General features: G+C 40.9%; 1 protein-coding gene across 6 annotated transcripts in view; it reads right to left on the bottom strand.

Annotated features, from left to right (window-relative positions):
- Window positions 1–20,195, bottom strand: part of Cacnb2 (calcium voltage-gated channel auxiliary subunit beta 2) — a 355,154-nt gene that overhangs the window by 136,104 nt on the left and 198,855 nt on the right. Inside the window, exon 1 of one of the 6 annotated variants that reach the window (XM_021193412.2) lies at window positions 14,275–14,521. The exons of the other annotated variants lie outside the window; for them this stretch is intronic. Within the exon in view, the coding sequence (XP_021049071.1) occupies window positions 14,275–14,325 (51 nt within the window). The 5' untranslated portion in view covers window positions 14,326–14,521. Of the gene's footprint in view, window positions 1–14,274; window positions 14,522–20,195 lie in introns of those variants that run through there. 6 annotated transcript variants of the gene reach the window in all.

The following is a 20,195-nucleotide window of genomic DNA, read 5'->3' as shown; positions in this document are numbered from 1 at the left end:
TTATTTTTCTATAGCCTTTAAAAAATTATGGCAAAACCCTTGCCAGACATTGTTGTAGTTCAAAGACAGAATTTCTTCCAAGAAAACCATCATGTTTAAATTAGAAATAATTTGACCAAATATAGCACAGACTTCGGGTTTGCAGAGATGAGGTTATGCACACTGTTGAGTGCAAATGATGTGCAACCTCAGGTGTTACTTCGGGGAAAAAACACCACAAAGACAGAGCAAATTAGGAGAGCCCAAATTCCCCTTTACTTATGCACAACTGATCATCAAATAATTGAGACATAAAAACAAAGGAAGCTGGAAATTTTTCTTTTCTAAGAAGCTTTAATGCTAGTGAAAAGGCTAAATTCACTTGCTAAGTTTGATAACCTGAGTTTGATCCCCTGGTGCTGTGTGGTGAAGGATATAACTGATGCTACAAGCTGCACTCTGACCTCCATAAGTGTACTGTGGCTGTATTTGCCACAGATAGACATGTCCACACAAAATAAGTAAATAAAACGTAATTAAAAGTATATCCTTTGGGGCTGGAGAGATGGTTCACAGTGGTTAAGAACACTGACTCCTCTTCCAGAGGTCCTGAGCTCAATTCCCAGCAACCACATGGTGGCTCAAAACCATCAGTAATGAGATCTGAAGCCCTCTTCTGGTGTGTCTGAAGACAGCTACAGTGTACTTACAAATAACAATAAATAAATCTTTTTTATGTAGACCAGAGGCCAGTCTGGTCTACATTCCATTCCAGTCAAAGGTACTACACAGTAACACTCTAACTTTAAAAGAGGTGGAAGAGGGAAAGGAGGGAGAGGAAGGGAAGAAGGGGAGGAAGGGGAGAAGGAAGAGGAAGGAAAGGAAGAGGAGGTATTGTGGGTAAGAAGTAAAAAAATACTAAAAAAAAAGTGGCTGAAAAAACTCAGTTGCAACAGCAAGTGAATGGGATGAGAACTTTAGTGCTCATTGACTGCTAAATACATTGGCCTAGATCTGCATGAACATGTGGTTGTACTATTATGGGATTTAGAAGTAGACCATGCTTTGGGAATGAACAATTAATTATTTTGACTTAGATCTGATAGTGGCAGTGGAGCAGCCATAGTGAAAATGTCCTGCAAGGAACTGAACTTCTAGGAATAGGATAGGGCATTGTTAAGAGTATTTAAGGCTAGGCTACATAAAGTTCAAGATTGCAAACATCAAGAGATGGTTACCACAGTGGGCAAAAGAAGAATGGTTAAGATAAGAGTTGGGGGGATTGCACAGGGATCTAGGGAAATGGCTGAGTTGGTAAAGTGCTCCTTATGCAAACATCAGGACAGGAGTTTGGATCACCAACACTGATGTAAATAGCTGAGCACATCTGTACTCACAGCACTGAGAGACAGAACCCTACATTTACTACGTAGTACCAGGTCTACTGAGAAACTCTTGAAAAACATAAGGTAGAGAACAAACGAAGAAAAACACCAGTCCCCCTCTGGCCTCCACACCTTCACACAAGTATGCAAGCACATACAGGTATATTACACCCACCTAAACGTACACACTCAAACACAAGACAAGAAGGTCATCTGAAGCATTTCTGATACTGCTGTACATATTATGTATGATAAAAAATCTCAATTAAAAGTTTTGACAGACATAAAGACTCTATAAATAAACCAGGATATTTTTAGGCTCCCATCGCTGTTTGTTTTCCTTCAGCATAATTCCCATCTTGTCACAACTCCCCTTTCCTTCTGCTGCTTGGTGTCCCTAGTCAGTCTTCTGCTTCACAATCAGTTGGCTAAGCTATAAGTAGTAAGTATTCTGAACTAAGACGACTGCTCATGCCAAGGTTATCGTCACCTTCTATGGAAATCCAGGTGTCACATTGTGAAACAAGATTGTTTCACATAAGGAGAGAGGAAGCTCATTAGAACAGAAATTTGGTTTCATTCGATGTTGTATACCAACAGCACCTGGCACATAGCAGTTTCTCAGTAAATATTTATTGACTGAATGAAAATGCTTGTTCCATTTACTTATGTGGGAAACTTCATTCATTGCTGCCTTAAACATGTGACATTTACTACTCTGATGACGATAATATGCTAGATATGGAGGCTTCTATGGTGGATAACGAGGTTGTTGCTCTCAGTGGAGCTTATGTCTGGAGTGATAGGACTGAAAAGGCTGGTTTTGAAGTCTGTTAAAGCCTTTGTGCTTATCTCTGCAATGGAAGAGCATTACAGACCATTTGCAAACAGCAGCCAGTGATGCAAACATGCCACAGGGAATGTTATCATTCCATGCAGCCGCAGGCTGGTTCTGCATACACCCACTGGGCGCCTTATGAAAAGCAATGAAGAATAGACAATTATTGGATCTTAGACTTTACTTCTATTTTGTTCAAAGACACAGAACTTTTTGTCTTAGGTATAACACATCCATGATTTCGTAGAAACAAAATTTCTATGTAACTCAATTGAAGATTTGTTTAGAATTTTACCAAGAATGGATAAGCACTGCCACCCATGTGCCACAGTTGTATTACACATCACCACTAATCTGCATTTAGATGCTGCCTCATAGACATCCCTTCTATAGTGATGTGACTAACTACTTTACCATACCAGGACACTTACACATTCAAATACATAGTGTGTGAGCAGAGTTGAGTGTTCTGTGTGTTAAGATGGAAAGGTCATCTGAGTGCATGAAAGGTTGAAGGGCGGGGAGCTGGACAGATGGCTCAGCCGTTATGAGCACTTGCTGTTCTTCCAAAGGACCTACGTTTGATTTCCAGAATTCACATAGGACCTCACAAACATTTATAATTCTAATTCCAATGACATTTTAAAGCATCAAGCACATGCATGGTACTCAGATATCTATACACATAAAGTAACATATTTTAAAACAAGATTGGATGGGAGAGTCAGGGAAGGGCATTCAAGCACAATTCAAGCAAGAACTGTGAAAATGGAAAGAACTTGAATTTTTGGAGTTTTAAAAACAGTGATGATGAGGGGGTACAGAGCAGGAGACACCTGGGAGGCAGAGGTTGGAGTTTCTGGTGGGGGGGGGGTCTATAATGAGCATTCGGAAAAGTGAATGCTTAGTAGTTTTGGAAGGTTTGGGTGAAAGAGGCATCAACATCTCTGAAGAAACGGGGTGGAGGCTCAGATTTCTTCATCCAAGGGCTCCCTCCAGGAAAGAATCCTAATATACAATAACACAGCAGCTATGGGATGGAGCGATGCCTCAACAGCCACAACTTCTGGTATCTGTGTGGTGCGGAAACCCATGATTTCATGTAAACCACATAGGTATAGATTTTGTCTTAGACAATATTGACACTGGGTGTTATTTGGAGCAGACACTTCAGAGGGGAGACATGGGTCAGTGGTAGGAAGCAAGATCAGTTGGGAGTCTTCTCTGAACTTTCTGGTTGATGTAATGAGTTGAATGTTTAGCAGAGGCACTTTCACAGCGTAAAAGAAGCACAAAAAGAGTTGCATTTATTCATGTTTTATAATCATTCATACAATCTCACTTATCACCCCAAGAGCAAGCCACGTATAGAATAACTCTAAATGGTCAGTCACTTATGAAAGAAACCCCATTTTCCAAAGGAGGTTTTGAGTTTAAAAATGGAATTTTTTTTCTGTCATGGGTTACATTTGGAAAAGAAAAGTTTATGAAACAAAATCTCCATATTCAACAACTGCAGATCTAGGGAGATCACCACAAGGCGTTTGAAGTAGGACATTAAGCGCCCTGACAGTCTGGAAAAGCTTTGTTTTCAAAGTGACCCTTTGAAGAAAGAAACCCCATGTGGCTCAAATAGTTATGTCATATTTAATGCTCGGAACCTTGCCAGTCTGCGTACACTGTGCAGCTAATGAACCTATTTTTGGAATGTTCTAGGGCAGGTACCTCTAACTACTTACTGTCTTGTTTCTCATCTGTTCCCCATTACCCTGCACTTGGGCCTCTGCCCTAGTATGTCATGATACTGTCCTAAAAATGCCCCCTAGCCACCTGTAAAAGAATATGCAAAACAACCACAACAAAATACAAATAAGACACAATGACCTTAGTTTCCGTCTGGCCTCTTCTGTGTCCTCAGTGGAATCCTAAGCAGCTGACTAACCCACTTCCGTCTGGCTTTGTGCCTGAACACAAGTGTGTTAGATCAAGTGCTATTTCTCTCTCTCCAGAAGACTCCCACAGCCTTCTGACCTGGAGCACAGAAAGGTGCCCGGGGAGGACACAGGTGGACAGAGGAAAGGTGCCCTGAGTCACCCCTGTGAGCAAGTAACAAAAGGTGGAAACGCAGTAGATCTCTAGGTCATATTACAATGGCAAAGGCTGGATAGTCAGCCTTCATGGGACCTCATCAAGAGTCTCATTCAGAGACCGTGTGTGTGTGTGTGTGTGTGTGTGTGTGTGTGTGTGTGTGTGTGAGAGAGAGAGAGAGAGGGNGAGAGAGAGAGAGAGAGAGAGAGAGAGAGAGAGAGAGAGAGAGAGAGAGAGATGATTATCAAGCTGGTGATGAACCAGCTCCTACTAGGAAGAAAAGCACAGGAAGATTTTGAGTGAGTATTTGTTAAATACTTGCTTTCATACTTTACTGGGCCCTCGAGGTCCATGGCAGAGTATCATCACTACTTTAGGTTTTAAGATAAGGAACTTGATTCTGAGAGATGGTGGGTAATTTGTCCATCCAACTGGTCAAGCTTGCTCTAGATTAGTTTTTGCACTGCCAGGGATTGGACGGAGATTCATGCCTAAGTGACAAATGTGTTCTGCCACTTAGGTTGAATGCTAGACATCTGCTGATATATCTTTTAAAAGTTTACTGTGTATATGGATAGTATATGTACTTATATGGAAGTACACCTTTGTAATGCTCACTTATGGAGGCCGAAGGATAATGTCAGGTGTCTTGCTCTCTCTGTACCTTAGTCCCTTAAAACAAGGTCTCTCACTGAACCTGCAGCTTGGCTGCGGACATCAAGACCCAGACATGCTTCTGTTTCCATTCCCACAGTGTTGGGTTTCAGGTGTGTGTGACCACACTTAGCATCCTATATGAGAAGTGAGGATTTAAACTGAGATCCTCAGGCTTGCAGAGAAAGCACTCTTACCCACTCCGCCATCTGTCTAGCCCCACAGGTACAAATACTTTTATGTATCAAAGTCATTTTAAAGATAAATTAGAATATACACTTGTGCTAAGCCCAGGAATAACTATTATTTATCCTAGAAATATAAAGCATTACTCAAAGCATTTTAACATCAAAGAAAGAGGTATCAATTGCTCTGGGAATAAATAGACTGCACTGGTATTCTCGGATGTACAAGGTTATCAGTGAGTTCTTTCTTGCCATAGAGCAGTAAAGGTTTAGGACCTAAGCTGGAAATCAAAATTCGTTTTCGCAAACCGGATTTCAATGAACCAGGGAAGTCACCACTTCTGTAACCCCCAGTGTAGGGGGTAGTTCTGATGTTAAGGTCCTGTTCTCCAATTGATTTCTGACCTATCAGTAAAGTTGCCAGGAGTCAATTGTTGGGCGGAAGGAAAGAGGTAGGAATGCTGGGTCCCTGGAGGAAGAGGCAAGGAGAAGAGGGAGATGAAAGGTGGGAGAAAAGCTGAACAGCCATGTGAGATCTCTGGCAGAGCAGCCATAGGCCACTGTTGCAGGTGGGAGGTTAGGGTGTTGAGCTGGGACTGAAGGTAAGGAAGCTACTGAAGCTGAGGGCAGATGGAGAGGTGCTGAGCTAAGAGTATCTGAAAGCACATGCTAGTCATGGGGGATTAGTAGTGCCCAGCAATTGAGCCAAGAAGGCAATTGAGCAGTGGGCGCGTGTGTGTATGTGTGTGTGTGAGTGTGTGTGTGAGTGTGTGTGTGTCTGTACTTTTTCCATCAACAAATCCAATATTCTCTGGGTGGGGGCTGGTAGCATGGTCTGCCCTGAGTTTGAAGGGGGGAGCAAAAACTACACACTACAGCCCAGAGACTTAGAGTCTCTCTTATAAAAGGGGAGGAGAGGAGGTATGGAGCTTTGTATTTGTGATCCACGTGCTAGAATGGCAGAGCCAGACCATTTTCTCTAAACAGGAAGCTCCAGGCCAGTGAAAGATACTATCTCAAAGGATAAGAAGAACAAAATAAAACAAAAAGGTGAATTGAGCTGTGCCCCCCCACACACACACCTGTATCCTTTTACCCACACATATTCATGAACACATCACACCATATCGAATAATTCCATAATTTACAACAATGGCAAGGACATAGGGTGTCTGATGGATTCAAAACACACTCTGGTATCCAATCCCTAATGTTTGGGATGGTAGTTATCTACTCCTTCATTTGCTTAAATTAGAAAGCCTAGTATACTAGCCAGTGACTTCCAAGTGCTAAGCATCCTTGTAAAATTTTCTCCCTTATCATAGACTATAAAATTTTCTCCCATATCACAGACTATGAGATGCTTTAGGCACATTTCCTATATTATTATGCATAAAACAATTCTGCAATCAACTCCACATAGTGTCTTGTATTCTAATAGCACACTAAGCAGTATGTGTTCTGAAAACCTTTGAGTCTACTAGAATGAAACTCCTCTGAAGGACCAGTAGGCAGAAAACTAAAGTGAATGGGTGGAGCTTCTTACCAATGAACCTCTGGAATACCTTTCAGCCATGCACTGCTTGTTAGGCACCAGTTACAACTAGTTAGTCTTTCCCATCACAATTATCAATTCCTCTGTACTTCACTTCAGTGTCCTTCTGTGACAGCATTACTGGCCAACCATATGAGAGCATTCACTTGGCACTTGCATGCTCTATCTTCACAGCTTGGTGAGATAGAACAGCCATGTTCCTTGGTGTTACTGCCATAAGCAAGCCCAGATGCCATGAATTTCCTCCTTCACACAGAAGCCTAGAGTGGCATAGGATGGAATGTGTAGAAGGCATCTTGATTATGTCATGTGTAGGATGAATGAGTATCAGAACAGAATGGCATTACCTTTTATCAGGATAAGAATAAACTACAGTGAGGTTGATGTGAGCTGTATAGTACGCTTAGGGGTTGAATACAATCAATCTGGTCCACTTCTAGAGAACTCTCCTGCATACAAAGAGGGACAATCAGCAGGGTATAAAAATATCATTGGTCGGGGGCTGGAGAGACAGCTCAGTGGTTTAGAGCACTGACTGCTCTTCCAGAGCTCCTGAGTTCAATTCCCAGCAACCACATGGTGGCTCACAACAATCTGTAATGGGATCTGATGCCCACTTCTGGTATATCTGAGGCCAGTGACAATGCACTCATATATATAAAATAAATTTTTAAAAATCTTTAATAACTATTATTGGTCAGAGACTGGTCAGCAGGGCACACATCCTTTTCAGAAAGTTCCAAATTAGATCTGGGCAATCATCAGGGGGTCAAGGGGGTGAATGGAGCTAAAAATATTGAATCAAGATTTCTGTATTTTCAATGCATAATTATCTTTATTTTTAAAGTATGTGCATGGGTATTTGCACATACCCTGTGCGTGCTTAGTGCCTGAAGAGGCCAGAGGATGCATCAGATCCTCTGGAACCAGAATTACAGGTGGCTCTAAGCTGCCATGTGGGTGTTGGGACTGAACCTAGCACCCCTGCAGTAGTGGCAAGTGCTTCTGACTGCTGAGCCATCTCTTCAGCCCCATTATCATCTATAGTTTTTAGCTTTGTATAAGCTGTCAGCCACCTCAATGTGCTGAACTGGTGATGGAATCAGCAAAATGCATATTACACCTTCCACATTTTAGAAGGGGCTTGCAATTTTAAAGGAAATATGACCATCATTTAAAAAAATAAACTACATGATTTTTTTTCTTAATTTGGCAATTCAGAATATGATTTACTATTGGACTGAAATTCATTAACCTTCTTTCCTTTGCTGTATATTAAAGACAGAAGAAATTATGTAAATATAGTGGCTTGCAAGTTCTTTCTCTCAGTTTCTGCAGACCACTCTATAATATAAAGGACAGAGAAACAGCAAGACAATTGTGAAAATACTTTGAATTTTCTTGAGTGTAGTTAAAAGTTTATTTTTTTCATCTAATTAAAAATGTAAGTAGAGAGATTTAATGTATGAGGCAATGGCCAATACACAGCAAGGACACAGAAAGAGCTAGACTCAGTCCAGGCTCTCCTTAAGAATCTTTCCTATTTAATAATGCTTACTTTCTCACAGAATTTTCTTTAGATCCACAATCCACCTGGAAACTGGATGGATAGTGTATGTAGCTTTATCTATGATAATAATCAACAGCCATGAAAATAGATTTTGTTGAGAATTCTGACCACTAGTAAATATTTCTCCATGGGGAGAGGGGAAGGGAAGACACAGAATATACTTATCACAGACATATCTTTACATTTATATACATTCCTACTGGGAATGAGTCTATGTTCTCATTTACCAAAAACAGATATGTTGAGATGAAAAATAATATTAACTGGCTTTTTATTTCTAATCAGTCACCTCAGACAAAGAAACACCATGTTAATAATAATGGCTTGCTTGGAGGGGATTGAAAATGGATTTTAGTTCTGAGTTGATTTTCATATGAGGTTTACTGGGTGATCTGCATTAGCTCATCCTAAGTAAGGAAAGTCCTGGTTTTAAGATCAGCTGCCCAGTGCCCTTTGCCTTGGGTGCACACAGTGCCTAACTTTCACGACATTTAGAATGTCAAGTTTATACTGCAAGGATGTGGAAACATGTCCTTGAGAGGTCAGGGATTCTACTTGGCTGTAGAACTCAAAATGGCATATATTTTCTCAGCTCTGAGCACATACTGAATTAGCAAAGGAGTAGTTGCTATTCATATTCATACACGCTTTCCCTTATTAGTTTGGGAAGTGCTATTAATTGATGAAAACTGCTTTTCCAGTCTCTTTAAGTGAACAGTTCTCAACAACATCTCTGCCAACTAGTTGTCCCAGTGACACTATCCCACCCCTTAAAAATCAGGCAGGACCAGTGAACTGGAGGTTCTGAGAAGTCCAATCTTATCACAGCCTGGCTTAGACCTGCAAATCACCATTTTCCTACCAACACAAAGAAACAATAGTATTGAGGTCTCTTAAAAGTACCAACTTTTACTAAGCTCAAATTGAGTCCTCACAGCCATGTTGAGTTTTCCCTCTCTGACTACAATGAGAAACATATGTATCTTAATTAAATCATTTTAAAGGGGCGGTTGGCAAATTGACTCAGTAATTGTTGCCACTCGGCAAACATGTTGAATTAAAGTGAGTCTACGACTTCTAAATCTTCAGCTGCTTTGTGTCCTGATCATTCTCTGAATTGTCCTGTCTGCAATGTGAAAACTCATGTTTGTTCCTCAGCATTTGCAAACTTGCAAATGTGTCTTTTTATCTTGTAGTCAAAGCACAGGGGAATTTCCTCACCTGCAGGAGCACATTGAGTTTCATTTAGTTGTTGATATGTATCATGTGTAGGTGATTAATATTCTTGGCCATCACAGGAAAGTTACTTTTTAACATTGTTGCATTTGAGAGCTTACACAACCTCTTTTCAGAAATACTCAAAAGTCAAATTAACATAAATTATTCACAGCCCACTGTAAAAGCCTGGAAGCTAAGCTGTGCTGGATACACAAAACCTTCCTACATGGAACTTAGCCTTTGGAGAAGCCTTCCAACTATTTTTATTGAACATTCAACCTTATTAAACTAAATCACAAAAACAGCCACAAGCCTGAATCTAAGAGGGAGATTTCTGTCTCATGGGGTTTCACGCCACAGAAATGCCTACACTGCTATAAAAAACAAAATGGAACTACAATGATATTTTTATTGAATATGCTTTTCTCAAATTCTTCCTGTGCCTCAAGGAGAGGACTGATAAGTGGCTGTCCTGAGGTGCTTTAAGAGTGTTGTCTGATGTTTTTGTGGGATTTCTAAAAGTAGAAGCAAGTGATGTCTCTGACTTTTTTTGCCTGCACTTTGGGACTATTTCCTCCTACTGGGTTGACTTGCCTAACCATGATCTGTGGATTTCTGCCTAGTCTTAGAACTTGTGATGCAGTGTTCAGTTGATACCCTTGGAAGGCCTGCTCTTTTCTGAAGGAAAACAAAAGGAAAATGGATGTAAGGTCGAGGAGGGACCTCGGAGGGGAGAGAGGAAAAACTGCTGCTGGGATGTAAAGTATGAGAGAAGGGGGAGGAGGAGGAGGAGGAGGGGGAAGGAGGAGGAAGTGGAAGAAGGGGAAAAGAGGAAGACGTAGAAGAGGTGGATGAGGAGGAGGTAGAAGAAGAGTAGGGGGAGGAGGAGATAGAAAAAGAGGAGGGGGAGGAGGAGGTGGAAGAGGAGGAGGAAGAGGAGGAGGAAGAGGAGGAGAGGTAGTCATTTCAATTTCTAGGTCTTTCCAACCTCTTAGACAGGACAGTGGAGAGATTTAAAAGAATTAAAAATAAACTAAATTCATTTTCTATGTTTAAAACAAACAAACTGCAACTAGAGAGGTGGTTCTGTTGCCTAAGTATGGGAACCTGAGCTTGGATCCCAGCATAAAGCTGGGTATGGCTCTGAGCCCGTAACCTCTATACTGTGGGGAAGTGAGTACAGGAGGGTCATTTAGACTTGAAGGCCACTAGCCTAGCTCCCTGTTGAATGACAAATCCTTTTAAGGAAATAAGGTGGGGAATGACAAACAGGATGGATGCTCCTGCCCCTCCCATGTCTATATACTTACCCCTAGCATTGTTAACTATCTTGCTCCAAACTAGGAGACCAGAGCTAGTATCAAAAATAAAATCACATCTTTTGTCATGAGTACGCTGAGATCTGCTTTCGTATTACACAGGAGCTCAAAGCCCTGTTTGGTCTGAGTCACTATGAGGACAAGGAAAAGCACAGAACAAAATGGACACTGCAGGGCTGCTGCTGGCACTGGTGGCCCCGCCTTCCCAACAAGAGCACGTCCATCCCAGGAGCTGGTAGTGCGGATAAGGACCTTAGATGGCTGCACAAGACAGATTTTGTTTTCGTTGATGATTAAAATGCCACTGTTAGATACCAAAGCTAAGAAATTAGACTAGAGTCTGGTCATTACCACTTGTGAGGTTAACAAACAGCATAATTTACTTGAAGGTCAAAATGGCAATAACTTCAATGTATTTTATCAAGAAACAGTATGGAAAATGCTAGATTGTGTCTAAGAGTTAGAGGTCTAAACTCTGGTCTTATACTCATATAGCAAGATCCTAATCAAATGAGCCATTTCTCTAGACCTGTTATTGGATTTCAGGCTATATAGTTTTGACCCGATTGAATAATTTCTATGGACTAAGTTCTCAGATGTATGGAAATATTTGCATCAATAAGTAGGTTTAAACATTCTTATTCTCTCTGGCTGTGACTTCGGTATTTCTTTCTGAAATGATTTGCTTGGCAATGCTAACATTACAATATACAAATCATGTGCTAGTCGTGTAGCTCAGTGGTAGAGCACCTGCCCAGCATGCAGGAAGCGACAGGTTGAATCAGGTAGTGAAAAAAACCGACCAGTTCTCAATGCTAAGAGATGCAGATCTCTAAATGGCCAGTAGAAAACGGGGACAGCCACACGGCCACAAGGTCCCTTCTCCAGGCCCTGTTAGTCCCTTATCAATGCAGACTTGAGGCTTTCTTGGGTTTGGTTGTCCCCGACAATGAAAAAGTACAGCATAAAGCTGAGGCGACAGTAAGCTCCCATACTAACCATATCTTACGCTGGAACTTGTTTTGTCTGATTCTGCTCTAAATGACTTGGTGATCTGAATAATGTCAAGAGTTTTATAAGGTTGGGTGATTTTACTTTCTTAAACGGGGCCTTACCACACCATCAGGCTGTTTTTATGACCCTATGCTTCAGACCCTTGAATACCTGTGTCTGGCTAGCATGTTGTAATCTTAGCAATGTCAAACAAATCATTTCAAAAAACTTCAGAGGCACGACCATAGAGAATAAGAACATTTACACCTACCTTTGAATGCAAATATTTCTGCATCTGAGAATTTAGTTCATAGAAATTATTCAATGGTGTCAAAATTATATAGCCTGAATTCCAATAACTGGGCTAGAGAAATGGCTAATTTGATTAGGTTCTTGCTATGTAAGTATAAGTCCCGAGTTTAGATTCCTAGCACAGAAGATAGTTTTGATGAGGTGTCACTTTAAACTTGAATTTTTTTAAAAAAATCCATTCATTTATGAGTCTTATTCAAGAAGAGGCACAAACTACATAAAAACAAAAGTATTCATAGACCTGTCATTTCAGGTACTCAGGCATCTGAGGCCTCAAATATAAGCCAGTGAGATATGCTGGTGCTTGCCCATTGTCCCAGCACTTGGGAGGCTGAAGCATGAGGCTTCTGAGTTTTAGACTAGCCTGAACTCCACGAAAGATTGTCCACTAACCCAAACCTACTAAACAACAACGAAACCCTAACATGAGAACTCTCCAAGCCCAAGGGAACAGAAAGCCCCGGCTTGGGAAAGAAGTTCAAAAGAACATATCTCCTTGGGCAGATTCCTCAGCCCCTCAAGACAGGAATGAGATGAACATAGGATAAACTACTCATTTAGAGTCATAGAGATTACCACTACTGTTAACTCTACTGTTAAATACCTCCGCCATTATTGTCCACAATGTCATTGCTGAAATGAACCCAAATCATTGGTTGAATGCACTTAGAATTCAGATTGTGAATTGTACATGTTCCTAATTAACATCTCTCTGTAGGAAAAAACAAAGAAGCAGCCATTTCACTTCTGATAAAATTCTTTGAAAGCAAGCAAGCTTACCAGAAATGATTATTCCAGGTATCACTGAAAACAGGAACAACTAAACAGGTTGACACAACATTTTAAAATGTGGCCAATATACTAGGTTTTTAGCATCCAGAAATCCTTTTTGATCGTCCAACAAATGGTCAGCCACAATAGAGCCTTAAGGAACGGAACTACAACTGTAGACCATTTTACTTTCAGCCTTGAGGACCGAAGCCAGTGCATTGTGCACCCTGAGCAAGGTCTCTACTACTGAGCTATATCCCCAGCCTCGAGCACACAAAGCTGAGTGTGCACCAACACAAGAAAGTTCTGTACCTTTAGAAAACATAAAGTGAAATCCAGTCACTAGTCACATATAATTAAGTCATAGTCATTAAGCACATGGCATTAGGCCAAGTGCCCTCAGGTTTACTGGCTGGGCTAATATTCCTATATAATGGCATCCAGAACAAACAAGCAGCACGCAGCTACTTTCTTAGCATGTATTTTCCTCTCTTAAACTAAGAGCACTGTGGGTTGAAGCAACCAGGAAATCCAGAGAGAACTTTTAGACAATCTGTATTTAATTGATGATAAAGTATTTGTGCATCCTGCTAATCACACTTGTAAATTCATGAGCTCTGATTTAACTGTTGGCGATGTTCTTTTTCTTAAAGCTTTCTCAGAAAATGCAAAATAATATCATAAGTAATGTGATTTGCTTGAAATTTCTCCTTAAAAACAGATATCATTATTCCTAATCTTAGACAATGCTGTTGATGTATAATAATAATTCAATGATTATATGAAATTATATTATAAAACATGCTTTAAATGTCATTAATAATATGTGATGTTTTCTGTAAAAGTTCTGAATCTGAAGATGCTATCAGTCTTTGCATGGTAAGACTCCGTAATTTTTAAAGTATTTTAAACATTGGACTCTCCTGTCTGGACTTCATAAATTAAAAAAAAAAAAAAGGAAGATAAACTACAATACAGTCTTAGTTTGTAACCCTTGAAGACAAAGCTCCCTGATTTATATAGAAAAAGTCCCCCAAAGAAAGAAAGAAGCCAAATGCGCAACCCAAGTTGTCAGAGTGATCTACAAGTGCCTGCTCCCAGCCAGAGATGCATTCTCCCCCCACCTAGTCCCTGACCCCTCCTCTAGTTACTAATGGAATCTCAGCAAGATTAAGTTTAAAATTAGAGTTACTATTTTAATTGTTTAATCCACCTTAGTATTCAAACACAATGCATATGATATTTCCGGCAATGACAAGAATTTTTTTTTTTTTTTTTTTTTAAAGCAAAACAGCTAGCACCATTGTAGCTTGGGCTCATTGAAACGTTGACGTTTCTCTCCAAAGCACATAGTTCATTAGGACAGCCCCCCCCCCCCACACACACACACACTTCCTGCCTGCTTACCCCAGGAATACTGGATTGAGTCTGAGAAGACACCAACTGCCTGTCAAGCATGCCAGACCGGTTCCGACAGCGTACAGAACGCCGGAGAAATAGTGTACAGCCGCGAGGACCAGGTACCAGCTAAAGGTGGCTTTGCCTTGCCGAGCAGATCAGGAGCACACCACGGGCTCCAGTTTTCCCTGAAGTTTGAGATGTGCAATCTCAGTCACTATGACTTCATGACTTTCTAACGTACTTCAGATGTCAAGAACTCTCTCTGATTTCAGGACCACTTCAAGCAAGGCAGAGGAGCCCATCACAGTCAGTTAGCAAGGGCCAAGTGGGAGGGTCTTTCCCTACTTTGAATTACGTCAGCTGGCTCAGAAGAGAGACGCCTGTAAACTTGTCAAAGCAAAGTAACACTTCATTAATATCAGATGCATGCCTTCAGGCAGCATGGCCACAACAGGGCTTTTAAAGCTACTTTCTGCACATAGAACAATAGATTACACAACCGGATATGCTCTTAGCATTCAACTACTGTCCTGAAAAGTCGTGGAGAAAAGTGAAAACAATTTTCTCCTACCCAATGAAGAAAAACTTTTTTTTTTTTTTAATTCATGAAAGTAGCCTGCCCGCCCCCCACTCTCGCATTGTCTTCCAAGTTCTTTGAGATCATAATTACATTTGCAGTCAAATATTGCTTGGTTAAATTGATTTTCTCTAAGATGGAAGACTTCTTCAAAAGACAGGTGTGGTGGCCTAACATCCCAGGACTAGAGACTGAAATAGTCCTGTGAGTTTAAAGCAAGCCTGGGTTATGCAGTAGAAGCCTGGGTTACAGAATCAGACCCTGTCTCAAACTCCAGCAACAGGAAAAGCAACCAACCAAACAAGAAGTTTATAAAAGGGAAGCAATTACTGCTGTGCCCTGAGGTCATCAGTACAATGCATATTACAAAGAGTTACTATCTGGGAAATATAAAACAGGTGGCTCAGTAGGGGAGAGTCTGACTGCCGGGTGAAGGCCTGAGTTCAGATCTCTAGTCCCACGTGAAAGGCAGCCAGTGGCTGCATGCCCGTAATTCCAGCAGTTGCTGGGAGAGGTGTAGACAGGCAAATCTCTGTCGCTTTGTCAGCTGTCCCCCTCAGCTCCACTGAGAAAACCCAGGCCAAAAAGACAGGCAAAGAGCGACAGAAGCAACTGCCAACCTACAAGCTAAAGATATGTCTTCTAGAAGCTTTAATTCTGAGTTTAATAACAGGGTCTCACTAAATTGCTCAGGCTAGCCATTTAGTCACTCTGTAGCTCAGGTTGGCTTTACCTCAGCCGCCCAAATAACTAGGCTTATATATTTGGGTCACTGGACGAACTGTTTCACACTTTTAAATAATTGGACAAAAAATCCAAACCAAAAGGGCATTTTGTGACACAAAATGAAAATTATGAAGTTTCTATTTAAGTTCACTAATAAAAATTTATGAAGACATGGCCACTTATTTTTTATAGTTATTGTGGATGTTTTAGCTTTACTGCAGAGTAGAATAGTGACAGGGTGGTGTGTGACTCACAAAACTTTCAGTATTTCATATGACTGCTCCAGAGAAGCTGGACAGCCCCCGCCAACAACTATAGGTGACAGGTTCATCTGGTGCACCCCTGGGACACAGATCTGTACTGTGCCACTCCGTTTATATGAAACCCTTGAAATGAGGAGTAGTCCAGTGGCTTCCAGAACTTAGGATGGTAATGTGGCTTTAAAGTTGCAGCCTACGAAGTGCCCGAGGCTGAAGGTGAAGGGGCTCACACCTTGGACTCTATGCTCACATTATTCAGTACCCAGATATGCCTGTCTGTGGGTTCAGCATCTATGAAATCAACTAACCACTTAAAAAACAGTGCATCTGTACCGAACATATACTTTTTGGATAATAATTGAATAAAAATTCACAACCAGTCTCTAAATGTTCCCTATTATTTACAGTAAGTTCCCTAAATAAGTCATCATACTATTAACAACATTATAATGTGTTGAGTGTTATTAGCAATCTACAGGTGCTGTACAGGATATGCATACTTTATAGGCGACACAAAGCTTTTTTACACAAAGGACTTTAGTATTTGCGGGTTTTGGAATACAGGAGGCTCTAGGTGCCAATCACCTTGGACACTGACAGTACATACCCAGAGTCAACATTACAAATTACCACACAGTTAGGCACAATCTTTATGGCTGCAGTGGGATTTTAGCAAAAACTAGAAACGACCTAAATAGAAAAGCAAATGAACAAACCGTGACCTACTATTTTGTAGTGAAAGCAAATGATCTAGACTCTAGAAGTTAAGTACATGTTAAGGCCTGGGTAACTGTTGCCTGTCTAGCCAGGCATTTTATGCTGTTATAAGGAAACTTTCTCATATACTGTTACTGTGAACTTCTTCATTCCTGAATTACCCATTAGCCCAAAGTCTGTTATAGCCCAAAGTCTATAGAACATAACAGACTTTGGTGTTCTTGGAAACCAATCACAATAAGGTCATTTGGAACTGCTTTGTATAGATAGCCAAATAATTTGGACCCAAGATCTCCCTGGGAATTGACACCCTACTTGACAGAAAGGGGCATGTATATCCTGGTACCCAAGTTGGTACCTGGTTGGCAAGTTGGGACATGAATGCTATACAAGTCAAGTCACCTGCCACAATTGAATAACTCAACCAATGAGGCCAGGATAAGTGTACTACAAAGATACGTTTCTAAGGAAGTCCCCTATCCCTAACTCCTGATTGGTAAAATAAATTGGCATAGATGTTTGTGGGTTTCAGGCTTAAAACCTCTGTGGAAGCTGGGCAGTAGTGGTGCACACCTTTAACCCCAGTACTTAGGAGGCAGAAGCAGGAGGATTTCTGAGTTCAAGGCCAGCCTGGTCTACAGAGTGAATACCAGGATAGCCAGGGCTACACAGAAAAAGCAAAAGCAAAAGCAAAAGCAAAACCAAACAAACAAAACCTCGGTGGGGTTGGGGTCACAGTCTTGTTCCTGAGTCTAGACTGTGTCCCTGATTGGTCAGTCCTAGGCTGAATGCTCAATAAACTATCTCTGTCTGACTGAGACTGACATGTGGTTTGTGGGGCAATTCCTAGACTCCAATACACAAAGTCACAGAGTGGCACAACCCCAGTAACCCATGTACAGCTATGCCCTTTTCTCTATAGCTAACCCACGACCCATGTATATAGCTGTGCCCTCTTCTCTATAGTCAACTCACATTGCCTCTTAGAAGCCACGGAGCTCACAAGTATAAGGTGCTCTCGATGGATTTTGACAACTATTTCTCTGATAAATGATGTTCAATACCTTTTCTAGCACCCAAAGGGATTCTAGCCAGACTGAGCATGACAAACATGGCTCTGGCAGGACCTTGCCTTTCTCTCTCATTCCTTCTGCCTTGCTAAAAACCATGAGATTAGATTACTAAGCTAGCCACCAAGGTCAATTCCCTTATTTGGCCACTTCCTCCTCCTGATGGTGAATAACAAGGTCCAGCTATTAAAGTATTGAAGTCCAGCAATCGGCAACTCCCTTCTGGTCGGTGCCAGCTCTGGGTCACCTTGGATGCGAACTCAGCGGATGGTCCCACAGTCCCCAGAGGACTCTCCACAAGATCTTAGGATCACTGGTGAGTGGAAAACAACATCTGTTCCAAACCAATTGTGATGGGCCTGTAACAGAAGGAGCAAGGACATGGGAGCCCTGCCTGGCCAGCAGCTCAGGATCCTTCTGATCAGTACTGGTCCACCTTGCTTTTGAACACACCAGAAAGCCCGACGGTTCTCAGAAGAGACACCACTTCCAGGCACTGTAACACACCCAGGATCTTAGGATTCCAGGACACCAGGATAACAGGAGCTTGGTCACACCAGGATCTCAGGGTCTCAGAGGAAGCTTGATTGCCAAGAACTCTGACACACACAGAATCTCACGTTCACAGGAGCCTGGAATCACAGGATCACAGAGAAAGCTGGACTCTGAGGAGTCCTGAATCAACCGGGATTATAGGANNGACAGGCTCCAATCAGATATATTGAGGACAGCAAGCACTTGAGATAATCAGATGGCAGGAGGCAAGCGTAAGATCGGAAAAAACAGAAACCAAGGTTACTTGGCGTCATCAGAACCAAACTCTCCCACCATCACACCAGAAAAGCAAAACATGGATCTAAAGTCACTTGTCATAATGATGATGGAGGACTTTAAGAAGAAAATACTGGAAAACACAGGTAAACAGCTAGAAGCCCTTAAAGAGGAAACACAAAAATTCCTTAAAGAGTTAGAGGAAAACACTGCCAAACAGGTGAAAGAATTGAACAAAATCATCCAAGATCTAAAAATGGAAATAGAAACAATAAAGAAATCATAAAGGGAGAAAACTCTGGAGATACAAAACCTAGGAAAGAAATCAGGAACCATAGATGTGAGCATCAGCAACAGAATACCGGAGATGAAAGAGAGAATCTCGGGTGCAGAAGATCCCATAGCAAACATGGATAAAACAAATGCAAAATGCAAAAAGATCCTAACTTAAAGCACCCAGGAAATCCAGGACACAATAAGAAGACCAAACCTAAGTATAATGGGTATAGATGAGAATGAAGATTTTCAACTTAAAAGACCAGTAAATATCTTCAACAAAATTATAGAAGAAAACTTCCCTAACCTAAAGAAAGTGATGCCCATGAACATACAAGAAGCCTACAGAACACCAAATAGACTGCACCAGAAAAGAAATTCCTCCCGACACATAATAATCAGAACAACAAATGCACTAAATAAGGATAGAATATTAAAAGCAGTAAGAGAAAAAGGTCAAGTAACATATAAAGGCAGACCTATCAGAATTATACCAGAATTCTCACCAGAGACTATGTAAGCCAGAAGATCCTGGACAGATGTTATGCAGACCCTAAGAGAACACAAACGCCAGCCCGTGCTACTATACCCAGCACAACTCTTACCATAGATGGAGAAATCAGAGTATTCCATGACAAAACCAAATTCACAAAATATCTTTCTATGAATCCAGCCCTTCAAAGGATAATAAAGAAAAAACTCCAATACAAGGAGGAAAATGATGCCATAAAAAAAGCAAGAAAATAATCCTTCAACAAACCTAAAAGAAGATAGCTACAAGAACAGAATCCCAACTCTAACAACAAAAATAACAGGAAGTAAGAAATACTTTTCCTTAATATCTCTTAATATCAATGGACTCAATTCCCCAATAAAAAGACATAGACTAACAGACTGGCTACATAAACAGGACACAATGTTTTGCTGCATACAGGAAACCCAACTCAGGGAAAAAGACAGACACAAACTCAGAGTAGAAGGCTGGAAAGCAATTTTCCAAATAAATGGTCCCAAGAAACAAGCTGGAGTAGCCATTCTAATAGCAAAGAACAGGAATTCAAGGCCCATACCTAAACATAATAAACACAATATACAACAAACCAGTAGCCAACATTAAACTAAATGGAGAGAAACTTTAAGCAATCCCACTAAAATCAGGGACTAGACAAGGCTGCCCACTTTCTCCCTACCTATTCAATATAGTACTTGAAGACCTAGCTACAGCAATTAGACAACAAAAGGAGATCAAGGGGATGCAAATTGGAAAGGAAAAAAGTCAAAATATCACTATTTGAAGATGATATGATAGTATATATAAGTGTCCCTAAAAATTCCACCAGAGAACTCCTAAACCGGATAAACAGCTTCAGTAGAGTAGCTGGATATAGAATTAACTCAAATCAGTCGGCTTTCTCTACACAAAGGATAAAGAAGCTGAGAAAGAAATTAGGGAAACAACACCCTTCACAATACTCAAAAATAATAAAATATGCCTTGGGTGACTCTAATTCATCAAGTGAAAGATCTGTA

This window comes from Mus pahari, chromosome 3 (assembly GCF_900095145.1).
Source record: "Mus pahari chromosome 3, PAHARI_EIJ_v1.1, whole genome shotgun sequence".
Lineage (NCBI taxonomy): Eukaryota > Metazoa > Chordata > Mammalia > Rodentia > Muridae > Mus > Mus pahari.
This window is presented reverse-complemented; position numbering and strand designations above follow the sequence as displayed.